The sequence below is a fragment of the Simochromis diagramma genome, unplaced genomic scaffold (assembly GCF_900408965.1).
Source record: "Simochromis diagramma unplaced genomic scaffold, fSimDia1.1 OVJJ01000344.1, whole genome shotgun sequence".
Classification (NCBI taxonomy): domain Eukaryota; kingdom Metazoa; phylum Chordata; class Actinopteri; order Cichliformes; family Cichlidae; genus Simochromis; species Simochromis diagramma.
Window position 1 is genome coordinate 3,377,866 of NW_024387375.1, and position 18,833 is coordinate 3,396,698.

Genomic DNA, 18,833 nt, shown 5'->3' on the forward strand with positions numbered 1-18,833 from the left:
GCTTTCTTTTGAGTGTTGATACTACGAAGAGAAGAACCTGTCAAAATGAGTGGGCGCGGAAAGACCGGAGTAATTGGTTATTAGTCATGTAATCATGCCCCCGTATGCCCCATTATCGTTTGCTTCAAACTTCAGCAATTTATGGGTGAGACTCAAGTACATCGGAGACGGGGATTCCCCGACCCGTGATTATGTTGCTGAAGAGCTGATATTGCAAACATCATGGCTGAATGTGCAGGACATATACTCTTTCATTGCTCTCCCCAGTAAACGGGATTTTGAGCTGTGTTTCACCGAAGAGGCGCCTTTACGTCGCTTCTTAGAGATCTCTCTTTCCAACGCATTACATCCGAAATGGAAAGACTGGCAAGTGGAGTCTTCTGTCCAGGTAGAGGTAGTGACTCTTGTTGTTAAATTCTGGACTGGAAGGATTCCAGACCAAGATATCGAGCTATATCTTAAAAGGTACTGCGAGATTCTTTAACCCCCAGTCAAGCCAGTGGATAAATTCGGATTCTGGTATGGAGTCCGAAAATACAAAGTTCGGATGCGTAGAGACGAAGCTGGACATATAATCTCCATCCCGAATTCCATCTCGTTGGGCCCCTACAATGGCAGGATTATTTATCCTGGCCAATCGGTGAGGTGCTTCATCTGCCAAGGTCCAGACCATCAGGCGAGAGAATGCCCCACTGTTAAATGTTGGAAATGTGGTGAGTTGGGCCACAAGGCTAAAATTTGCCAAAACGAAAGTGAGTGCTCCCTCTGTGGTGCGAAAGTGCTCCTCTGTGGCACACTTTCTTTAAATGCCCCAAGTCTTTTGTGAATATACTTAAATCTTCCCAACAACCTCGACCTTCTGACACCATGGATTTCCCTTCTTTGGTGGATCCTTCCCAAGTCTTGGATCCCCCCGTGAATGACCCGGTGAGAGAGCCCCCTCCCTCTCCCCCCCCCCACCTTCCTCCTACGGCTGCCTCACTGTCACTCCCAGTTTCGCTTGGATTGGACAATCCACAAGTGGATGATCAGGATACCCAGTCTAGCCCTGTTCAAAATGAGTTACCATCTCCACTGTCTCAGTCAAGTAAAAAAAGTGACGAGAGTGATGAAGAGCTAGATGGTAACCTAATCATAGAGACATCGGATGGTGAGAATAAAAGCGATAGTGATGACGAAGAAATTGACAGCGAGCAGACACCTGATGGCGACGGAGATAGCAAGGACCATGGATCCTTTCCTCTTTCAGAGGCGGCATCTCTGGCTCTTGCTTCGTTGCCCGGGGAAACGAAAGTAAAACGGAAGACCTTCTTTAGTGGAAGTCACCCGGCCCTCGACGAGCTCGTCAACGAGGATACGGGAGGAAGCAGAAAAAGGAGCGTTTCTGCTTCTAGCGCTGGAAGAGATAAGCGGAAGGATAATAGACCAAGTCCTCCGTGAGTAATATTTCTGAGATGGTCTCTCCTTTAGTCAACCTATGAGTAACATCAAAATAATAACATTTAATGTCAGAGGTCTCCAATCAGATAAGAGCAGGAAAAGGAAGGTTGATTTCTTAAAAAGACTTGATTATGATATTTTGTGCCTTCAAGAGATGAGATTAAAGACACATGTAGATGTATGTGAATTAAATAAAATGTGGAACACTGCCCATTCAATAATATCGATAGGGGAAGACAGCTCTGATGGAGTGGGTATTTTCTTCAAAAAAGATACGGTGAATATAATCAAAAGAAGAGACATAATACCGGGACGACTCCTCCTTGTTGATTGCTGTTATTACGGGCAAAGGTTGCGTATTATTAATGTTTATAATGCACCCGAACGAACGAAAAAGATACAATTATTGAAAAAATTGAAGTATTTATTAGAGATTGGTTTTAATATAATTCTATGTGGAGATTTTAACATTGTTACTGAAGCAACTGACAGAATATCCAAGGTTGAATTTAGAGAACTGCGAGAAAGTAAATTGTTGGTTAAAGTTTGTAAGGAAGCAGCACTTCGTGATTTATACAGGCACTTGCATCCACATACCGCCCATTACACTAGATTCGATTCGTTAACTAAAACAAGGATTGATAGATTCTACATATCACATAATGTCCAAGGTCTGAAATATGACACTCTTTTAACAGACTTTTCTGATCATATGGTGGTTATGGCAACAGTGTCGTGTTGCCCCCATGAATTTTTGAACTATTGGAAATTGAATACATCCTTGTTAGCAGACGAGTTGCTTGTGTCCGAAGTTAAATCTGAAATTAAGAAAATATTCCATCTTAAGATTTTTAGTACTTCTTTCTCGGAACTTTGGGAGCTTCTTAAACGACGTATGTGTCAATTTTTTAAATTTAAAGCGAGAGAATTAAACCATGCAAAGAATGTAAAATATAATGAAGATGTGAGTAGATATATATATTTAAGAAATAAGAAGGAGAAGGAAGAGGAGGAGGAAAATCAACTGATGTCTCTTAAAGAGGACATTGATCGAGTCAATAGAGAAGTTTTATTTAATATGTTGCGACGTACTGACTTTCATGGGAACAGCGATTATATGATTCTTAATAATCAAAAGAAAAGTCGAAATGATTTTATTGTCTCAATTAAGGATAAACATGGAAAGTCAGTTTTTAAAGAAGAGGGGAAAAGACAAGTAATTAGAGACTATTGTTCGGAGATGTTTTCATCCATAGTTACAAACAACGACGCTATTAACAATTTTTTGAGTGAGGTTGAACCATTAGATTCTGTCATTTATGAAACTTTGATTGGGAAAATTAAAAGAGAGGAAGTAGAGTCAGTAATTTACCAACTTAGTACCGATAAAACACCTGGTCTGGATGGACTCCCCTCTGAATTTTACAAAATTGCGAGTAAAGAACTGTCTGAATTATTAACTCAGTATTTTAATGAAGGAATAGAAAGAGAAACAATGGGTAAATCGTTCTATGAGGGAGTTATGTGTTTATTATACAAGAAAGGTGATAGAGAAGATATTAACAATTATAGGCAACTGACAATAATGAATGTAGATTATAAGATTTTTGCTAAAATAATTATGTCTAGACTAGAGGATGTATTAGATATTATCATTGAAAAAGAACAAACATGCGCAATTAAGGGACGATTGATGTGGGATAATTTAAGTATGTTAAGAGAAATTGTTTATAATGGAAAGGATTCAGAACTTTGCATTTTAGGCTTAGATCAAAGGAGGGCTTTTGATTCTGTTTCCCACTCTTATTTATGGAAAGTAATGAAAGCTTATAATTTTCCGGACCAATTTATTTCTATTATTCAATTGATTTATAAAAAGTCCCTAGTGCAAGTTAAGGTAAATGGAAAGCTCTCATCCCCTTTTAGTGCTGAGTGCGGGGTTAAACAAGGATGTCCTTTGAGTGCTGCGTTATATGTCCTTGCAATTAACCCCTTATTGAAAAGGATAAATGATGATAAACGGATCAAAGGATACGTCCTTGACAAATCCCATAAAATCGCAGCTTTGGCGTATGCAGATGACGTGACGGTGATAATTAGAAACCAAAACGAACTGTCTTCAGTTATGGAGATATTACACCGCTACGAACAGGCATCAGGTGCCAAGCTGAACCAAGACAAAACTGAAGGGGTGTGGCTTGGACATCAGACCAGACAACCTAAAATGATGATCTCTCTATGTAGTGAGATTAAAATTTTGGGTATATGGATTGATAATACTGACTCTAGTTTACTAAATTGGAATAAGAAAGAAAATGAAATTAAAATGGAAATTATGAAATGGGAAAATAAAGATACAAATTATAAAACGCGTATTAATATTGTAAAAACACACATAATTTCAAAACTTCTTTTCCTTGCCACAATTTTTCCTCCCCCGAGAACAACTGTAATGAAAATAAGTAAGATGTGCATTAAATTTATCTGGGGATCCAATCGAGAAGTGACTAAGAGAAAATTTATGTACAAGAGTAGGAAGCACGGGGGTTTGGGAGCCCCAGACTTAGAGATTGTTTTGCGAATTCCTTTTATAAAAATTACTCAAAGCGCAATTTCTCGGGGTGCCCCGTGGGTTCGAGGGAAGGAGCAATTGTGGCAAAAGAAAAGAGGCAGGGCCAGAGCGGGTGTTCCATGCCACAGACTTATGTTTGGTGACTTATCAAGTCAATGGGAACATTATAGTTTAAATATTCTCCAAGATAATACGAAAAATATCTATAAAAAAATTAATGAAACCAAAAATGAAGGTGTAATTCAATATAAGTATGCAAATGAAGATGAAAACCTTTCAATAGTTAAAAATATACAAGACAAATTATTATCTGAAAGCATGAGAGACGTGGTGTGGCTCATCTCGCTCGGGCGCCTCCCTGTGAGAGCAGTGGTACAATGGAGTTGTTTTGTTACCACCATGAAATGTCCTATGACAGACTGTGATGAAGATGAGACTCTAGAACATCTTCTATTGGATTGTTATAGGACAACTGAGATAAGACAGAAGATGACAGAGATTGGCTATGACGTTGATGTTAATATTAAAGCAGTTAAATATGGTTTGTTTAAAGAAAAAAATGTGTGAGGACAAAAGGAGACTCTTTTGGTTAGTAATGTGTGTAATAAACACACATATTTGGAAAACCCGTGCCAAAGGAGTGTTAGAACAAAAGATGATAAGTAGTGATGTGGTGAGTAAACATATCATTACAGATCTGCGGAGAAGACGAACAATGGACCTGAAACTTGCGAAAGTTTTCCCCTGGAACGAATTAAAACTGTAAGTTTTGTGAGCGTTGTGTGGACTCAGATGCTAGACTTTCCTCCTTGTTTCTCCTTTTTTGTATGTGTTCATGGTTTTGTATATGTAATTGTATGTGTATGTACATTTTATATGTAAATTTGTTTACTTTAAATAAAGATTTAAAAAAAAAAAAAGAAAGTAAACCAGGTTGTGGTCTGACTTCCCTAGTGGGGGGAGGTGGGTGGCTCTGTATGCATCTCTCACATTAGCATACAGTAGGTCAATTGTCCTGTTGCTCCTTGTGGGACAATTCACAAACTGGTGAAAAGCAGCCAGAGTAGAATCCAGTGTGGCAGGATTAAAGTCTCCAGATATAATAATGAAAGCCTCGGGGTTTTGTGTCTGAAGTCTTGCTGTGACTGTGTGTATTTTCTCACAGGCAGCTGTTGCGTCGGCCCTCGGAGGGATGTAAACACACACACAGATCACATGACTGAACTCCCGAGGTAGATAATATGGCCGCAAGCTAACAGCTAGCAGCTCCAGGTCCGGACGGCATACCGAAACTTTAACGGAGACGTGTCCAGGGTTACAGTATCTGTTGTTAACGTAGACAATGAGTCCCCCACCTCTGCTTTTTCCGCTGGCCTGCGTGTCCCTATCGGCTCTCACGGATGTGAAACCGCATAGGTCTACGTTAGCCTGCGGCGTTAGCTCGGTTAGCCACGTCTCCGTGAAGATAAACAAGCTGCACTCACGGTATAGTCTGTGGTTGTTCAGAGCGCACAGTTCGTCAATCTTATTCTGTAACGAGTTCACGTTGCCCATGATCACTGTCGGGATTGATGGTTTGAATCGCCTCCGGTGATCCGCTCTCCTCGCTCCAGCTTTGCAGCCTCTGTAGCTCCTCTTTAGCTCGGCCGGGATGTTGTGTCGCATGCCGGTCTGTCCCTTTGTTCTTAGTGCCAGCAGCTCCGCTCTCGAATAGATGAAGGAGCTGGTTCCATAAGTTTTGAAAAGTGCATTATCCATTTTGTATCGCTATATCTAAGAGGTATAAGTAGAGGAAGGTGAAAAAAAGTTTGAAAAGCCTAGTCTAAAAAAGTTAAAGTTAAGAAAAAAGGTGCGGTGTTGCAGAGCTACTTGGAAAGGCTGCCGTCACTCCAGCGCCATCTTAACCAGATGCAGGGCTCTTGGAGATTGCATTTGCAGTCTGCTGACCACAGAGTGGAGAGGGTCACATGCTGTATCTATGTTGGCTGAAGGGGGGACATACACCCTTATCGCGATAACATGTGAGAATTCCCTGGGGAGGTAGTACACACACGTGCTAACGGCTAACAGCTCAATGTTGCAGAGTTCTTCTTTCACAGTGATGTGCCCAGGGTTACACCATCTGTCATTCACAAACACTGCCATCCCGATAGCGTCACGCTCGTGTCTGGAGTTAGCGGTGTTAGCCTGGACTCTGTTAGCATTATGATGCTACATTGCTGATACTCCCTCTGTGACCAGGTTAGCGACGTGAGGTCATCCATCTTAATGGGCAAAGATCTTACGTTTCCGATGATTACAGAAAGGAGAGATGGTCTATAACATCTCCTTCTCGGGTGACGGCGCTCCCTCACAGCACGACACCCCCGTCTTTTCTTCCTCGGCTCACTGGGAATGTCAAGTCTGTCTGCCGGCAGTACTGCTGTGGGACGCAGCGCTAACAGCTGATCCCTACTGTAAACAAAGGATTCCTGCAGTGGGTCCCCAAACACGGGTGAAAAAAGTAGAAAAAAACCAAGAAAAACGACCAAGACTAGCACAAAATGGTAGAACATGATTGCAGAGTCTAATTGCTAATATTTTAGTTATAAAAATCCATCCATCCATCCATCCATTCGCTTCCGCTTCTCCTTTTCAGGGTCGCGGGGGGGCGCTGGAGCCTATCCCAGCTGTCATAGGGCGAGAGGCAGGGTACACCCTGGACAGGTCGCCAGTCTGTCGCAGGGCTAAAATAGTTATAAAAATTACGAGAAAAAAAGATGAGAAAGAAAGAAACTCAGAATGAGCAGAGGTGCTGTAACAGGCTGCCACACACGGGGGGCGCCGGAAGTAGTGCCTTATAACCCTGTGCACCTTATGGTCCCAAAAATACGGTAAGTCCAAATATCAGGCAAACTGACCTCAATGACCTTGAGGTAAATGTCACCAGGATTCAAACTCTTCCAATATTTTTAGTAAATGCAGCTACGGTATCAATTTAAAAAGGTGACTTCCTACTAGAGTTATAGCCTTCACAATATTTTCCGAGATTAAAGTTGGATTAAAATGTTCGGATCTCTCGTGTCGTCCTTACATACCTCCACATTGGTGACCCCTGAGGCGAACATGCTAAGGTAAAAAGAAAAAGCCAGCTCCTGCCTGGAAACATCAGTGGCTGCCGGACTTCCACCTCCACCTATAGCTGAGTTTGCTGTAGCTTTTAAACTACCGGATTTTTGCCTTCATGATGCCCCTTCATGGTTCGTGTGCATCAAAGTTCAGTTTGCTCTTCGTGGCATTTCATCTGATGACACAAAATACCATCATGTGATCTCATACACTGATCTCAAGGCGCTGCTTGTGCGGCGCTTCTCCCTTTCCAACGTGAAATGGTCCTAGAAACTCCTCTCTCTCTCGGGCCTGGGTGAATGTACTGCTCTTGAGCTCATGGAGAGCATGTTGTCCTTGCTAGGAACATATGATGGATGATTCCTTTTCTTTCAACAGCTGCCAGCTCTCTCAATGCTGTCATTTTCTTCACTACCCTGTTTTACTTGGGGTACCGAGCCCATAGTACATGCTAATTTTGTTGCTTTGGGAAACGTATTTTAATGTTTGCTTTCTGAGTTTCCCTCACTAACTGTCCCTACTTTCTCAAACACTGTGATGAAGCACGGGGTGGACATTATCACTCCGGTCGGCCCCCAGTGTTTGTGTGCGCACACCCTGCCTTGACCCTGCTAAACTGTCTGTCGCACAGGAGGAGTATGCAACTATGGCGCGACTGGGAATTGCGCAGTGTTCGAATAGTCCCTGGACTTGCCTATTAGACGTGGCACCCAAATCTGACGGTCAGTGCAGGCCTTGTAGGAATTTTTGCCATCTAAATAATGTCACGGAAAGCAATTGTTATTCCATTCCGCACATTGAGAATTTTTTTGGCTCGTCTCGCGGGGACTTTTTTCATCAATTTTTTCTAAAATTGATTTAGTACAGGGATATCTCCAGGTTCCTGTGCGCGCTGAGGATGTCCCCAAAACCACCATAATAACTCAGTTCAGCCTTTTCAGGTTTTTGCACATGCCCTTCGGCCTGAGGGGTGCAGCCCAAACCTTCCAGCGTTTGACTAACTAGGTATTGCGCGGGCTCACCTTTGTTTTTGTATATCTAGATAATATCCTGGTGGCCAACAGCTTGGAGGAACAGCACACCTGCGTCAGGTTTCTTGGTGCTTGGCAGCACATGGCCTGATCAATAACTTGTCTATCGCCTCTGTCAGTGCGCCCCAGGGTGGCTGTGGCTACAATGTAGCTTGCCATCACCAGTGTGTAAATGTGTGTGTGACTGGGTGGATGACTGGATATGTAAAGCGCTTTGGGGTCCTTAGGGACTAGTAAAGCGCTATATAAATACAGGCCATTTACCATTTGTCTAAATGTCAGTTTGGTTTGCCAGTTCCACTGAGATTAAAGTTGCAGTAAAATATTGGGATCCCTTGTGTCATCCTTACATACATCTTTACCTCCACAACATGAACATTTCAGATGATTTTATTTAAAATTATTATGGCATTTATTTAAAGAAATTATTAACACAAAATTTATTTGTTCTTTTCAATATTCCTGAAATTATTTACAATTTACCATATAGGTCACTTTAGTATTAAATCTACATGGTACAAAGCACTATATCATTTCCAGAAATGGCCCACTACATTACATATAAATGCAAATATAATGCCAAACAGCAGTTGTCTCAAGGCCTGTTTTGCCTTTCAAATGGAGCTAAGAGAACGTGGTAGAAGGGAAAGTTTACTCCAGTTTTGTTGATTTATTGGGAAAGGCAGAGGAAGGTGTTTATGTACACACAAAATATTGTTCTTATTTTGCTGGTTAAAAAAGAAGATACAAAGTGAACTCCCATGCTTTGTGCTCACTTCCTAATTACCTAGAGGCACCCAAAAGACAACCGGCCCCTCTCAACAGTTGAGACAAATCATTGGGAAGTAGGTAAGCAAAGGAGACTAAACATTGAGTAACAAATCTTCATTTCCTCCTAAGATGGCAGCAACTCTTTCATGAGGAATAACTCTTAACCCAGTTAATAAGAATACATTTCCAGTCCAGCAACAATAGTTTATCATCTAGTTTATGCTGCAAATAAGTTAATGCTGATTCTTTTGAAGGTAAACCAAGCATAAAAAATCCAGGGTCCCTTTAGATCCAATTCGTAAAAATATTGCTGAGTTCTTGAGATATGGAACTTCTAAATCTTTTGATTAGTTTACATTCCCAGAAGTAATGGGAAAAGGTACCAGTCTGTATTTGACATTTGATACAAAAAGGGGATACATGCGGTGTAATCTCATGCAAAACATTAGGAGCTATATATAGGCGGTGTAAAATTTTGTATTGGGTTTCAAGCAAGCGGTTGCAAGTCAAAGTAGATCTAGCTATGGTAATGGCTCCTTTCCAATCCTCCTAAGTATATTCATTATTAAGATCTCTCTCCCATTTATGAATAGCACTCAATGTACAGCGTGGAACACATGGTTATTTCAAAGGATTTACTGCATCTTGCCTGTAATGGTGTTAGAGACTGATAAGCAGGCAAGAGTCTGTTTTTTTTATCTTAAATTTTGTTGCATTTGTGTGCAGGTCTATAACTACTCACTCACATCCATTTCTTTCAGCAGCATAAAACATATCTTGCAGTGTACTGTAATGTTAATTATAAATCCTTTATCAGACAAAAATTACATTTAAATATGCATATACCCAGACTCTGTTATTTAATGTGTCACATAATTGTAAGTGGCTCATAATATCTACTAATGTAATATAAATGTAATAATAATAACAATAATGTAAACACAAAAATGGCAACATAATATAAATTGTTACTGGTTTTTTTTTACTTTTAGCTTATAGTTTTTCCCATGACATGTTTCTTGGTATTTTTTTCTGGCTTAAGTAATATTATGTAACACTTGGGTGCAAAAATACAAATTAATAAGCCAAAAGCTGAAGACAAAATTGCAAATATTTCTACAGCTACAGTGAACTTTCCAGGAGAGCTGATGTATGCTGGGATGAATGTAATCCACACAGCACAGAATATCAGCAGGCTGAATGTGATCAATTTGGCTTCATTGAAATTGTCAGGAAGTTTTCTTGCCATGAATGCCAGGATCAAACAAATGATTGCAAGGATCCCTATGTATCCCAACACTGCATAAAAAGCAGCCTGAGAACCTGTGTTACATTCAAGAACAATCATCCTATTGCTGTATGTGAACAACATATGTGGGTAAGGTGGGTTTAAACTCAGCCACAATGCACATATTACTATTTGAATCAAAGTGCAGGAGCAAATGATGATTCTTTGTTGTGCGTGACCAAACTTTCCAGGAATGTTGTTGCCAGGAAATGTGGCTTTGAAGGCTGTGACAACAACAATGGTTTTTCCCAAGGCACAGGAAATGCAAAGGGCAAATGTCACACCAAAAGCGGTGTGGCGCAGCATGCATGTCCAGACTGTTGGCATACCAAGAAAAGTGAGAGGACAGAGAAAACACAGAAAAAGAGAAAACAATAAGAAAGAGCTCAGCTCAAAGTTGCTGGCTTTTATCACAGGAGTTTCTCTGTAGTTAATAAAAACCACCATTGTCGCCAAGGAGAGAGAGGCCCCTAACAGGGATACAAGTGTTAGAGCTAATCCCATGGGCTCATGATATTTCAGAAACTCAATTGTTCTAGGAATGCAATAATCTTTTCTCTCATTGGACCAGTATTCCTTTGGACAAGGTGTGCAGTCTGCTGCACCTGTTGAGGATAAACAGAAAGGGTCAGTGGTGTATCTAGATGTACATTTGGGATAATAATAAATTAAAAATCTACTTTAAAAAAGCATATGATGCAAGTAAGACATTAATATTTTAAATATTAGTTATATGTAGACACTAAACATGTCATGTTATAATGTACACATTCAACGTTTACAGGATATACACTCTTGCTATTTTTCTGCCCACCTGTTGAGTTGGCTATAGTTCCATCAGCACAGGGTACACAGTCAAAACAACATATAGGTTTTCCCTGAATTTGAGCTTTTCTGGTTCCAACTGGGCAAACATTAGAACACACCGATGTGGGCATCTGTAGCAAAAGAAATATTTAAGTATTGTAGAGGTAAATGATTATGTGTTAACAAGAGAATAATAAAGGATGAGATACTAAAAGTGTACTGCATGTAAAATAGAGAGACATCATGATTACTGTTTTTCCTGTCCTCCACACTATCTTTTCCTCCTCGATGCTGAGCTTGTAATCACCATTTGCAGCAAATGTCAAATGACCAAGTGTCACATGTTGCACTTTTCCATTTATCAACTGCCAGTTAATGGCATCATAAGAAGCAGGAGGATCGCCATTCTCATCAAAAAACACCTCATCACCAAACTGATTTGTGAAATTCACCCTTTGTAATTTTTTACTGACCTAGAGAGGAAAAGATAATGCATTAGATACATATAAATATTCAATTATTGGTTTTGTTTAAAAAATTTCAACGATTGTAGCTTTCAGGTGCACTATTTCTCACCTCCTTGGGTTGAATATCTGTCAGGTTTAAACATCGCTTTACTGTTTGTGCCCCAACTGGTTGGCAAAATACCAGCTGATGCAGAGCATGTGCAATAGCATAAACTGCTTTATAGACATTATAGGTCACTCTGAGCTCTGTGACATTGAAGAAATCATGCTCGGAATTCATTAATGTTTCATTGCCTGTACATCTTTTGGTTGTGTCCTCAGTAGCTGCATGTAGCCCTGGCAAAACAGGTGTGCAGCCCACCATAATCTCCCAGAAATCCTTCACGAAAGGTGCATTGGGATCTGTATAAGGACTAATACTTGTAAGAAAGTGATTAAGCTTAGGAATAGCCATCTTCTGCATTACAAATCCCACTGTTCCGCCAAAGGATCTATACATTTCAGGCGTGGATGGTCGAGATGATGTTATCCAAGCCACACAAGAAATCCATTGAATTCCTGTAATGTTCTGGTTCACAATCTCTTGCATCAAAGGATAAAAATCACCATCAACAGAAAAAGCTAAAATTACTTTGACAGATGACTGTTTAATTATTTCCACAACTTCTAGAAATTCATCTCTTGTGTACGTGCGTAGAACTGATGCAACAAAAGCAACACAAACCCCAAACTTTTCAACCTCCTCCTTAAAAGCAAGAATTCCATTACGTCCATAATCATTGTCTGACTGTATGGCTCCAATCCACTGCCATCCAAAATGTTTGACCAGTGCAGCCAAAGCTTTTGCCTGGAAATAGTCGCTGGGGATTGTTCTAAAAAATGTAGGATATTTAGTTCTGTCACTAAGACAAGCACACGTTGAGAAGTAGCTGATCTATAAAAGAGAATAGAACACAGAAAGAGTGTACATGCTACGGCTACATCATACAATGCCATAAAATCCAATATCACTTAGCATCATAAAATAAAAAACTTTATCTCTTACTATTGGCATATGAAATGGTCCAAGAATTCCAGCAGCAGCTATTGACTGAGATGACCCAGACTCTGCTATGAGGGCAGATATAGCTGGAGGGCAATGAGAAGTCGCACTTGCCTCCTCTGCTCCACTAGCCAGCGTTAGAGCAGCACGTAAAGTATTTGTAGGAGATGCACAAGAGTTAAGTATCCTATAGCCAAGAGATATGTTTGGAAGCAGAGCAGGATCGTTGTTGATTTCTTCAATGGCAAATATCATTGCCTGTGTCCATCGATAAATTCGCAGGTCAAATCTAAGGACATTTTAGTGATTGATACAAGTCATAAAGTAACCCAGCCATTGCTTCCCATGTATGTAAAGTACAATGTCAAGAATGAAAACACAAATAAACATACATGCATGACAAATGAAAAAGCCACTTGTGGTAACTCATACCCTTCACACTGCACTTTAGGTGGCTCCTTGTCAAATGTAGAGGTGCTGAGTATCTGTTTGATCAAAATTGGGAAGATTCCTCCGATCATTATGTCACCTTCCTTAAACAAACTTGGCATATCAAACCTGCCAAAAAGTTCACAGCCAGATACTGTGTTCGTGCTGAGAACACACAGAAATAGGAGGATACCTCTTTGCATGTTTGCACTGCATTGCCATATAGGCATGAGAGCACAGTTCTTATAACAACAGTATTACATGTAGTCAATGTGCTATAATTTCCCAAAGGGCTCAGTGATCTTAGATTGGCAAACTTGGAATCAGGAAAGTAATGCTTTACACGTATTGTTAAATGTCAGTAAACTATCTTGTATCGAAAAGTGTCTAAAACTACTTTTGCAATGCACATTAATCATAAAGAAATTTGAAAGAGACTTTAGAAAACTCTTTAGCTAGATAATGTATAAGTTATCCATAGTCTTTCAGTTTTTCAGTTTTTCACAGACAGGGTAAATACAATTATTGCCCCTATAAGTAGATTAATCTAGCTTTAAATGATGAATTATTCTTTTTGATATTGTTTTGTAAAAGTTAAATTGCATTACATTTTTGTTTTTGTACACAAATAAATCTATCTATCTATCTATCTATCTATCTATCTATCTACGTACGTGTGTGTGTGTGTGTGTGCGCGCGTGTGTGCGTGTGTGTGTTTGTGTGTGTAGGTGTGTGTGTGTGTCTATACTGCATGAAAAAAAATCTGTCGTGATTCATTGGCAGCATTATTATTAAATTACAATTTTGTGTAATCTATACCTTTGTGCCAATTCCTTGTCTCATAACAGATCTTAAAGGCAGCGATAAACGATTTCAATAGATATATTTAATAATAATAGCAATAGCAATTGGACAGGCAAAACAGAGAAGCAAAAAAGTTCTTTTTTTTTCTTTAGATGGGCTTATTCATCATAAGGGCAGTGCCCTGGGGCGCACTGCCTCTGTCAGTGCGCCCCAGGGCAGCTGTGGCTACAATGTAGCTTGCTATCGCCAGTGTGTGAATGTGTGTGTGAATGGGTGAATGACTGAATGTAGTGTAAAGCGCTTTGGGGTCCTATGGACTAGAAAAGCGCTATACAAATGCAGGCCATTTACCATTTACCATATAATTAATTTTGAGGTTTGATGTGCTGCTTAGTAACATGATCACATGATTTACACATCTTTAAATCATGCTTTTTATTTGTTTTTGTTTCTAATGTCTCTGTAAAGCACTTTGAATCACCTTGTTGTTGAATTGTGCTATACAAATAAATTTGCCTTGCCTTAATATGAAGGCTTCTGTAAAATCAGCCAGAATGATCTAGATGTGAGTAACATATACATACATACATATATATATATATATATATACATATATATATTAGGGGTGCAACGATACACAAAATTCACGGTTCGGTTCGGTTCGATACTTTGGTGTCATGGTTCGATATTTTTTCGATACAAAAAAAAAATGTTCATGCCTTTTTAATTTGTCATTTATTAAAATTTTAAATAGATATTTTAACTCAAAAGTACAGTTTTTAAATTTAACCCTAACCCTAACCCTTGTGCGTGTTTTTTATTTTGACAGCGAATGCGCACCTGCGGACCACTTATGTGCACCCCTGGTTATTTAGCTCATCATATTGCAGCCACAGAAATTATTTTGTCCATGAAACCATCTTTTTGCCTTATAGTCTGATTTGTCATAACTTTTCCGTTTTGTGGTAAGCTTTTCTTTGGCTGTCACTTCTTCACCATGACCTGTCTTATTTGGCTCAGCAGAACTGAAATATATATCCTGCTGCTTTTACACACGTACTCACATAACGCTAAGCGATTCTCTGCGCGATCAACCTCTCACATGTTTAAGCTTGCTGCGGGAGATTTCACTTGTCATGTTTGCATAGTAAGCTAACGATTGATAAGACGATGTCAGAGGAATTGGTGCGCAAATTATCATCACTCACCAATCAGTGCTGTCGCTCTCTATACACAGTTCGCGCGATTGCAAAGTGAAAGCAAAAAAACAAGCGCAAATTCAAACGCGATTTCAATATGTCACATATTGACAGTGGCTCACCGATGCCAATGACATAATTACCCAGCTACATTTCCGAAAGAATGCAAAAGCATTGACATATATTTTTCTTTCCTACGATAGCCCGACGGGCAGGGCAGAGATTGATTTTGGTAGCCCGACTGGAAAAATCGCTAGCCCCAGGACGTCGGGCTAGCGATATTGCGAGCCCTGTATCTGATTGAGGAATCACTCATCTTTGGAAAAGAGAGTTTATTACAGAGAAATGTCTCTTTCCAAAATAAAAGCTATACTATACGCTTCTTCTGGGCTATATTCTCAGCAGCATATTAAACACATCAGGTCCCCATAAGGAGAATCATGTGCTAACGGCTGTCTAAATGACTCGGGTAAAGTTTGTAGCATGCATGCTTGTTGTTTTTGTCTTTGCACTAGGATGATGTCGGCGTAAATGTGCAGTCATATTCGTTGTGTTCCCACTAGTGCTTTCAGGTTAATCTCGTTGAAATGACCTTAACACCACAACACGGCAAATCTCCGTTAACGAGCTACCGCAGATCTCCCCGTGCATGGGGCTAGACGGCAAACACGTTAACGAGCTAACTGCGCTAACACACTAGTTCCCACCCATGTAATTGAGCATTGCGTGGCACATCCAACATACTGTTTTACTTTAGTCCATGACGCGCTTACCTTCAGGGTCATACATCACATGAAAACCAAAATAATTCCAAACGCCAGATCTGAATGAGGGTGGGGGAGGTTCAATTTGCCATGTTGCAAGGAGAGCTTAACTTCTGTCTCGCTAGCTTGCCCTGCGCGCTTCCTTCTGACCATGCTGTCTGTGTTGAGCGCTCAGTGGATCTGCGCTCGACAGTGCAGCCTAGGTGGAGTAGTCGAACGCAGATTCACTGAGCGCTCAACACAGACAGCATCGTCAGAAGGAAAGTTGATAAAATAAATTACAAATTTTGTATTGTTCATACATATGCGTACCGAACCGAAAGCACTGTATCGAACGGTTCAATATCGATACGAATATCGTTGCACCCCTAATATATATATATATATATATATATATATATATATATATATATATATATGTGTGTATGTATAGGGAGCTGTGTAATTACATAAAAGATGAACAAATACTAAAGAGTCGAATGGGTTGTGGATGGGATCTTTAAATGGGGCAGATTATGTTACAGCTGAGGAGCTAAAAGAGTTAAATCCCATCAAACATTTAAAACCACTTGAAAAATGGCAAAAGCTCATGCAATTTATTGAAAACAACACTTAAACTGAAACATGTTGTTTTACAGCTTATTAAAAGCTTAGGACCATACCTCCAAAAAAAACCACACCCACCCCCCGAAAACAGAAAGTTCCAAACAAGAACTCAGTAATGAGTAACTCCACTGTTATTGTTTTCACTTAATAAAATGTGTTGCAGCATGCTTGATGCAAGCATTTTCATGAGGTGAGTGGGAACATTTCTCCAAGTGGTGAAGACGGCCGCACGGCGGGCATCTACTGTCTGGAACTGTTGTCCATTTTAGAGAACTTCCCTTGCCATCCATCCCCAAAGGGTCTCAAATGGATTTAGATTAGGGGAACACGCAGGATGGTCCTAAAGAGTGATGGTATTCTCCTGGATGAAGTCCCTTGTCCTGCGGGCATTGTGTACTGTAGCGTTGTCCTGTTGAAAAACCCTGTCGTTCCCACACAGACAAGGGCCCTCAGTCATGAGGGATGCTCTCTGCACCATCTGGACATAGACAGTGGCTTTTTGATGCCCCTGCACCTCCTGAAGCTCCATTGTTCCACTGAAGGAAAAATCACCCCAGACCATTATTGTACCGCGTCCACTGTGCCGTGTCGAAAACATGTCAGGTGGGATCTGCTTGGCATGCCAGTAATATTGGGAACCATCACGACCATGAAGGTTACATTTTTTCTCATCAGAGAATAAAACTTTCTTCCACCCTTTAAGGTCCTATGTTTGATGCTGTCTTGTAAAGCTCAAATGGTCAGTTCTGTGGCGTTTAAGGAGACTAGGCCTTTGAAGACATTTTTTGTTTTTGAAGCCCTTCAGTCTCAGATACCAGCTGATGTTTATGGGGCTCCAATCGGCACCAGTAACAGCCTTAAATTCGGTTGAGGATCATCCAGTGTCTCGGTTGACAGCCAATTGGAGCCTCCGGCTCAGTGCTGGTGAAATATTTTTGGGTCTTCCACTTGATATTTTTGTTCCATAACCCTAAGGATCATTTAAGAAATTCCAAATTACTGTCTTACTGCATCCCACCTCGGCAGCAATTTTTGCCATTTTTCAAGTGGTCTTAAACTTTTGATCAGGACTGTATGATAACTAAGAATTCAATTGCACAATTTTCCCCATTAGACGTGGCACCCAAATCTGACGGTCAGTGCAGGCCTTGTAGGAATTTTTGCCATCTAAATAATGTCACGGAAAGCAATTGTTATCCCATTCCGCACATTGAGAATTTTTTTGGCTCGTCTCGCGGGGACTTTTTTCATCAATTTTTTCTAAAATTGATTTAGTACAGGGGTATCACCAGGTTCCTGTGCGCGCTGAGGATGTCCCCAAAACCACCATAATAACTCAGTTCAGCCTTTTCAGGTTTTTGCACATGCCCTTCGGCCTGAGGGGTGCAGCCCAAACCTTCCAGCGTTTGACTAACTGGGTATTGCGCGGGCTCACCTTTGTTTTTGTATATCTAGATAATATCCTGGTGGCCAACAGCTTGGAGGAACAGCACACCTGCGTCAGGTTTCTTGGCGCTTGGCAGCACATGGCCTGATCAATAACTTGTCTAAATGTCAGTATGGTTTGCCAGTTAAGCCGAGATTAAAGTTGCAGTAAAATATTGGGATCCCTCGAGTCATCCTTACATACATCCTTACCTCCACAACATGAACATTTCAAATGATTTTATTTAAAATTATTATGGCATTTATTTAAAGAAATTATTAACACAAAATTTATGTGTTCTTTTCAACATTCCTGAAATTATTCATAATTTACTATATAGGTCACTTTAGTATTAAATCTAGATGGTACAAAGCACTATGCCATTGCCAGTAATGGGCCACTACATTACATATAAATGCAAACACACTGCCAAACAGCAGTTGTCTCAAGGCCTGTTTTGCCTTTCAAATGGAGCTAAGAGAACGTGGTAGAAGGGAAAGTTTACTCCAGTTTTGTTGATTTATTGGGAAAGGCAGAGGAAGGTGTTTATGTACACACAAAATATTGTTCTTATTTTGCTGGTTAAAAAAGAAGATACAAAGTGAACTCCCATGCTTTGTGCTCACTTCCTAATTACCTAGAGACACCCAAAAGACAACCGGCCCCTCTCAACAGTTGAGACAAATCATTGGGAAGTAGGTAAGCAAAGGAGACTAAACATTGAGTAACAAATCTTCATTTCCTCCTAAGATGGCAGCAACTCTTTCATGAGGAATAACTCTTAACAATTCCCTGTACCACGAAGTAACAGTGGGAGGGTTATCCTTAACCCAGTTAATAAGAATACATTTCCAGGCCAGCAACAATGGTTTATCATCTAGTTTATGCTGCAAATAAGTTAATGCTGATTCTTTTGAAGGTAAACCAAGCATAAAAAAATCCAGGGTCCCTTTAGATCCGATTCTTAAAAATATTGCTGAGTTCTTGAGATATGGAACTTCAAAATCTTTTGATTAGTTTACATTCCCAGAAGTAATGGGAAAAGGTACCAGTCTGTATTTGACATTTGATACAAAAAG

General features: G+C 40.2%; 2 protein-coding genes across 2 annotated transcripts; both read right to left on the reverse strand.

Moving 5' to 3' along the window:
- Positions 1-9,910: 9,910 nt before the first annotated feature.
- Positions 9,911-11,210, reverse strand: LOC120719473 (vomeronasal type-2 receptor 26-like). The gene is made up of 2 exons (XM_040008657.1): positions 11,025-11,210; positions 9,911-10,815 (listed from the first exon to the last, which is right to left on the reverse strand). The coding sequence occupies exons 1-2, from the start codon at positions 11,146-11,148 to the stop codon at positions 9,911-9,913; spliced, it is 1,029 nt and encodes a 342-aa protein (XP_039864591.1). The 5' UTR covers positions 11,149-11,210.
- A 207-nt stretch (positions 11,211-11,417) lies between these two features.
- LOC120719945 (vomeronasal type-2 receptor 1-like) lies at positions 11,418-16,857 on the reverse strand. The gene is made up of 2 exons (XM_040009505.1): positions 16,726-16,857; positions 11,418-12,418 (listed from the first exon to the last, which is right to left on the reverse strand). Exons 1-2 carry the CDS (start codon positions 16,855-16,857, stop codon positions 11,558-11,560), a joined length of 993 nt encoding a protein of 330 aa, XP_039865439.1. The 3' UTR covers positions 11,418-11,557.
- Positions 16,858-18,833: the final 1,976 nt, after the last annotated feature.

Bases quoted from the DNA above. Each gene is read 5' to 3' on its own strand.
- LOC120719473 (XM_040008657.1), bottom strand. From the start codon at position 11,148: ATGCCCACATCGGTGTGTTCTAATGTTTGCCCAGTTGGAACCAGAAAA. The intron at 10,816-11,024 runs GTGGGCAGAAAA...TATCCTCAACAG, and splicing joins AACTATAGCCAACTCAACAG to GTGCAGCAGACTGCACACCT.
- LOC120719945 (XM_040009505.1), bottom strand. From the start codon at position 16,857: ATGGAGCTTCAGGAGGTGCAGGGGCATCAAAAAGCCACTGTCTATGTC. The intron at 12,419-16,725 runs GTACACAATGCC...TCTCTTTTATAG, and splicing joins TTCAACAGGACAACGCTACA to ATCAGCTACTTCTCAACGTG.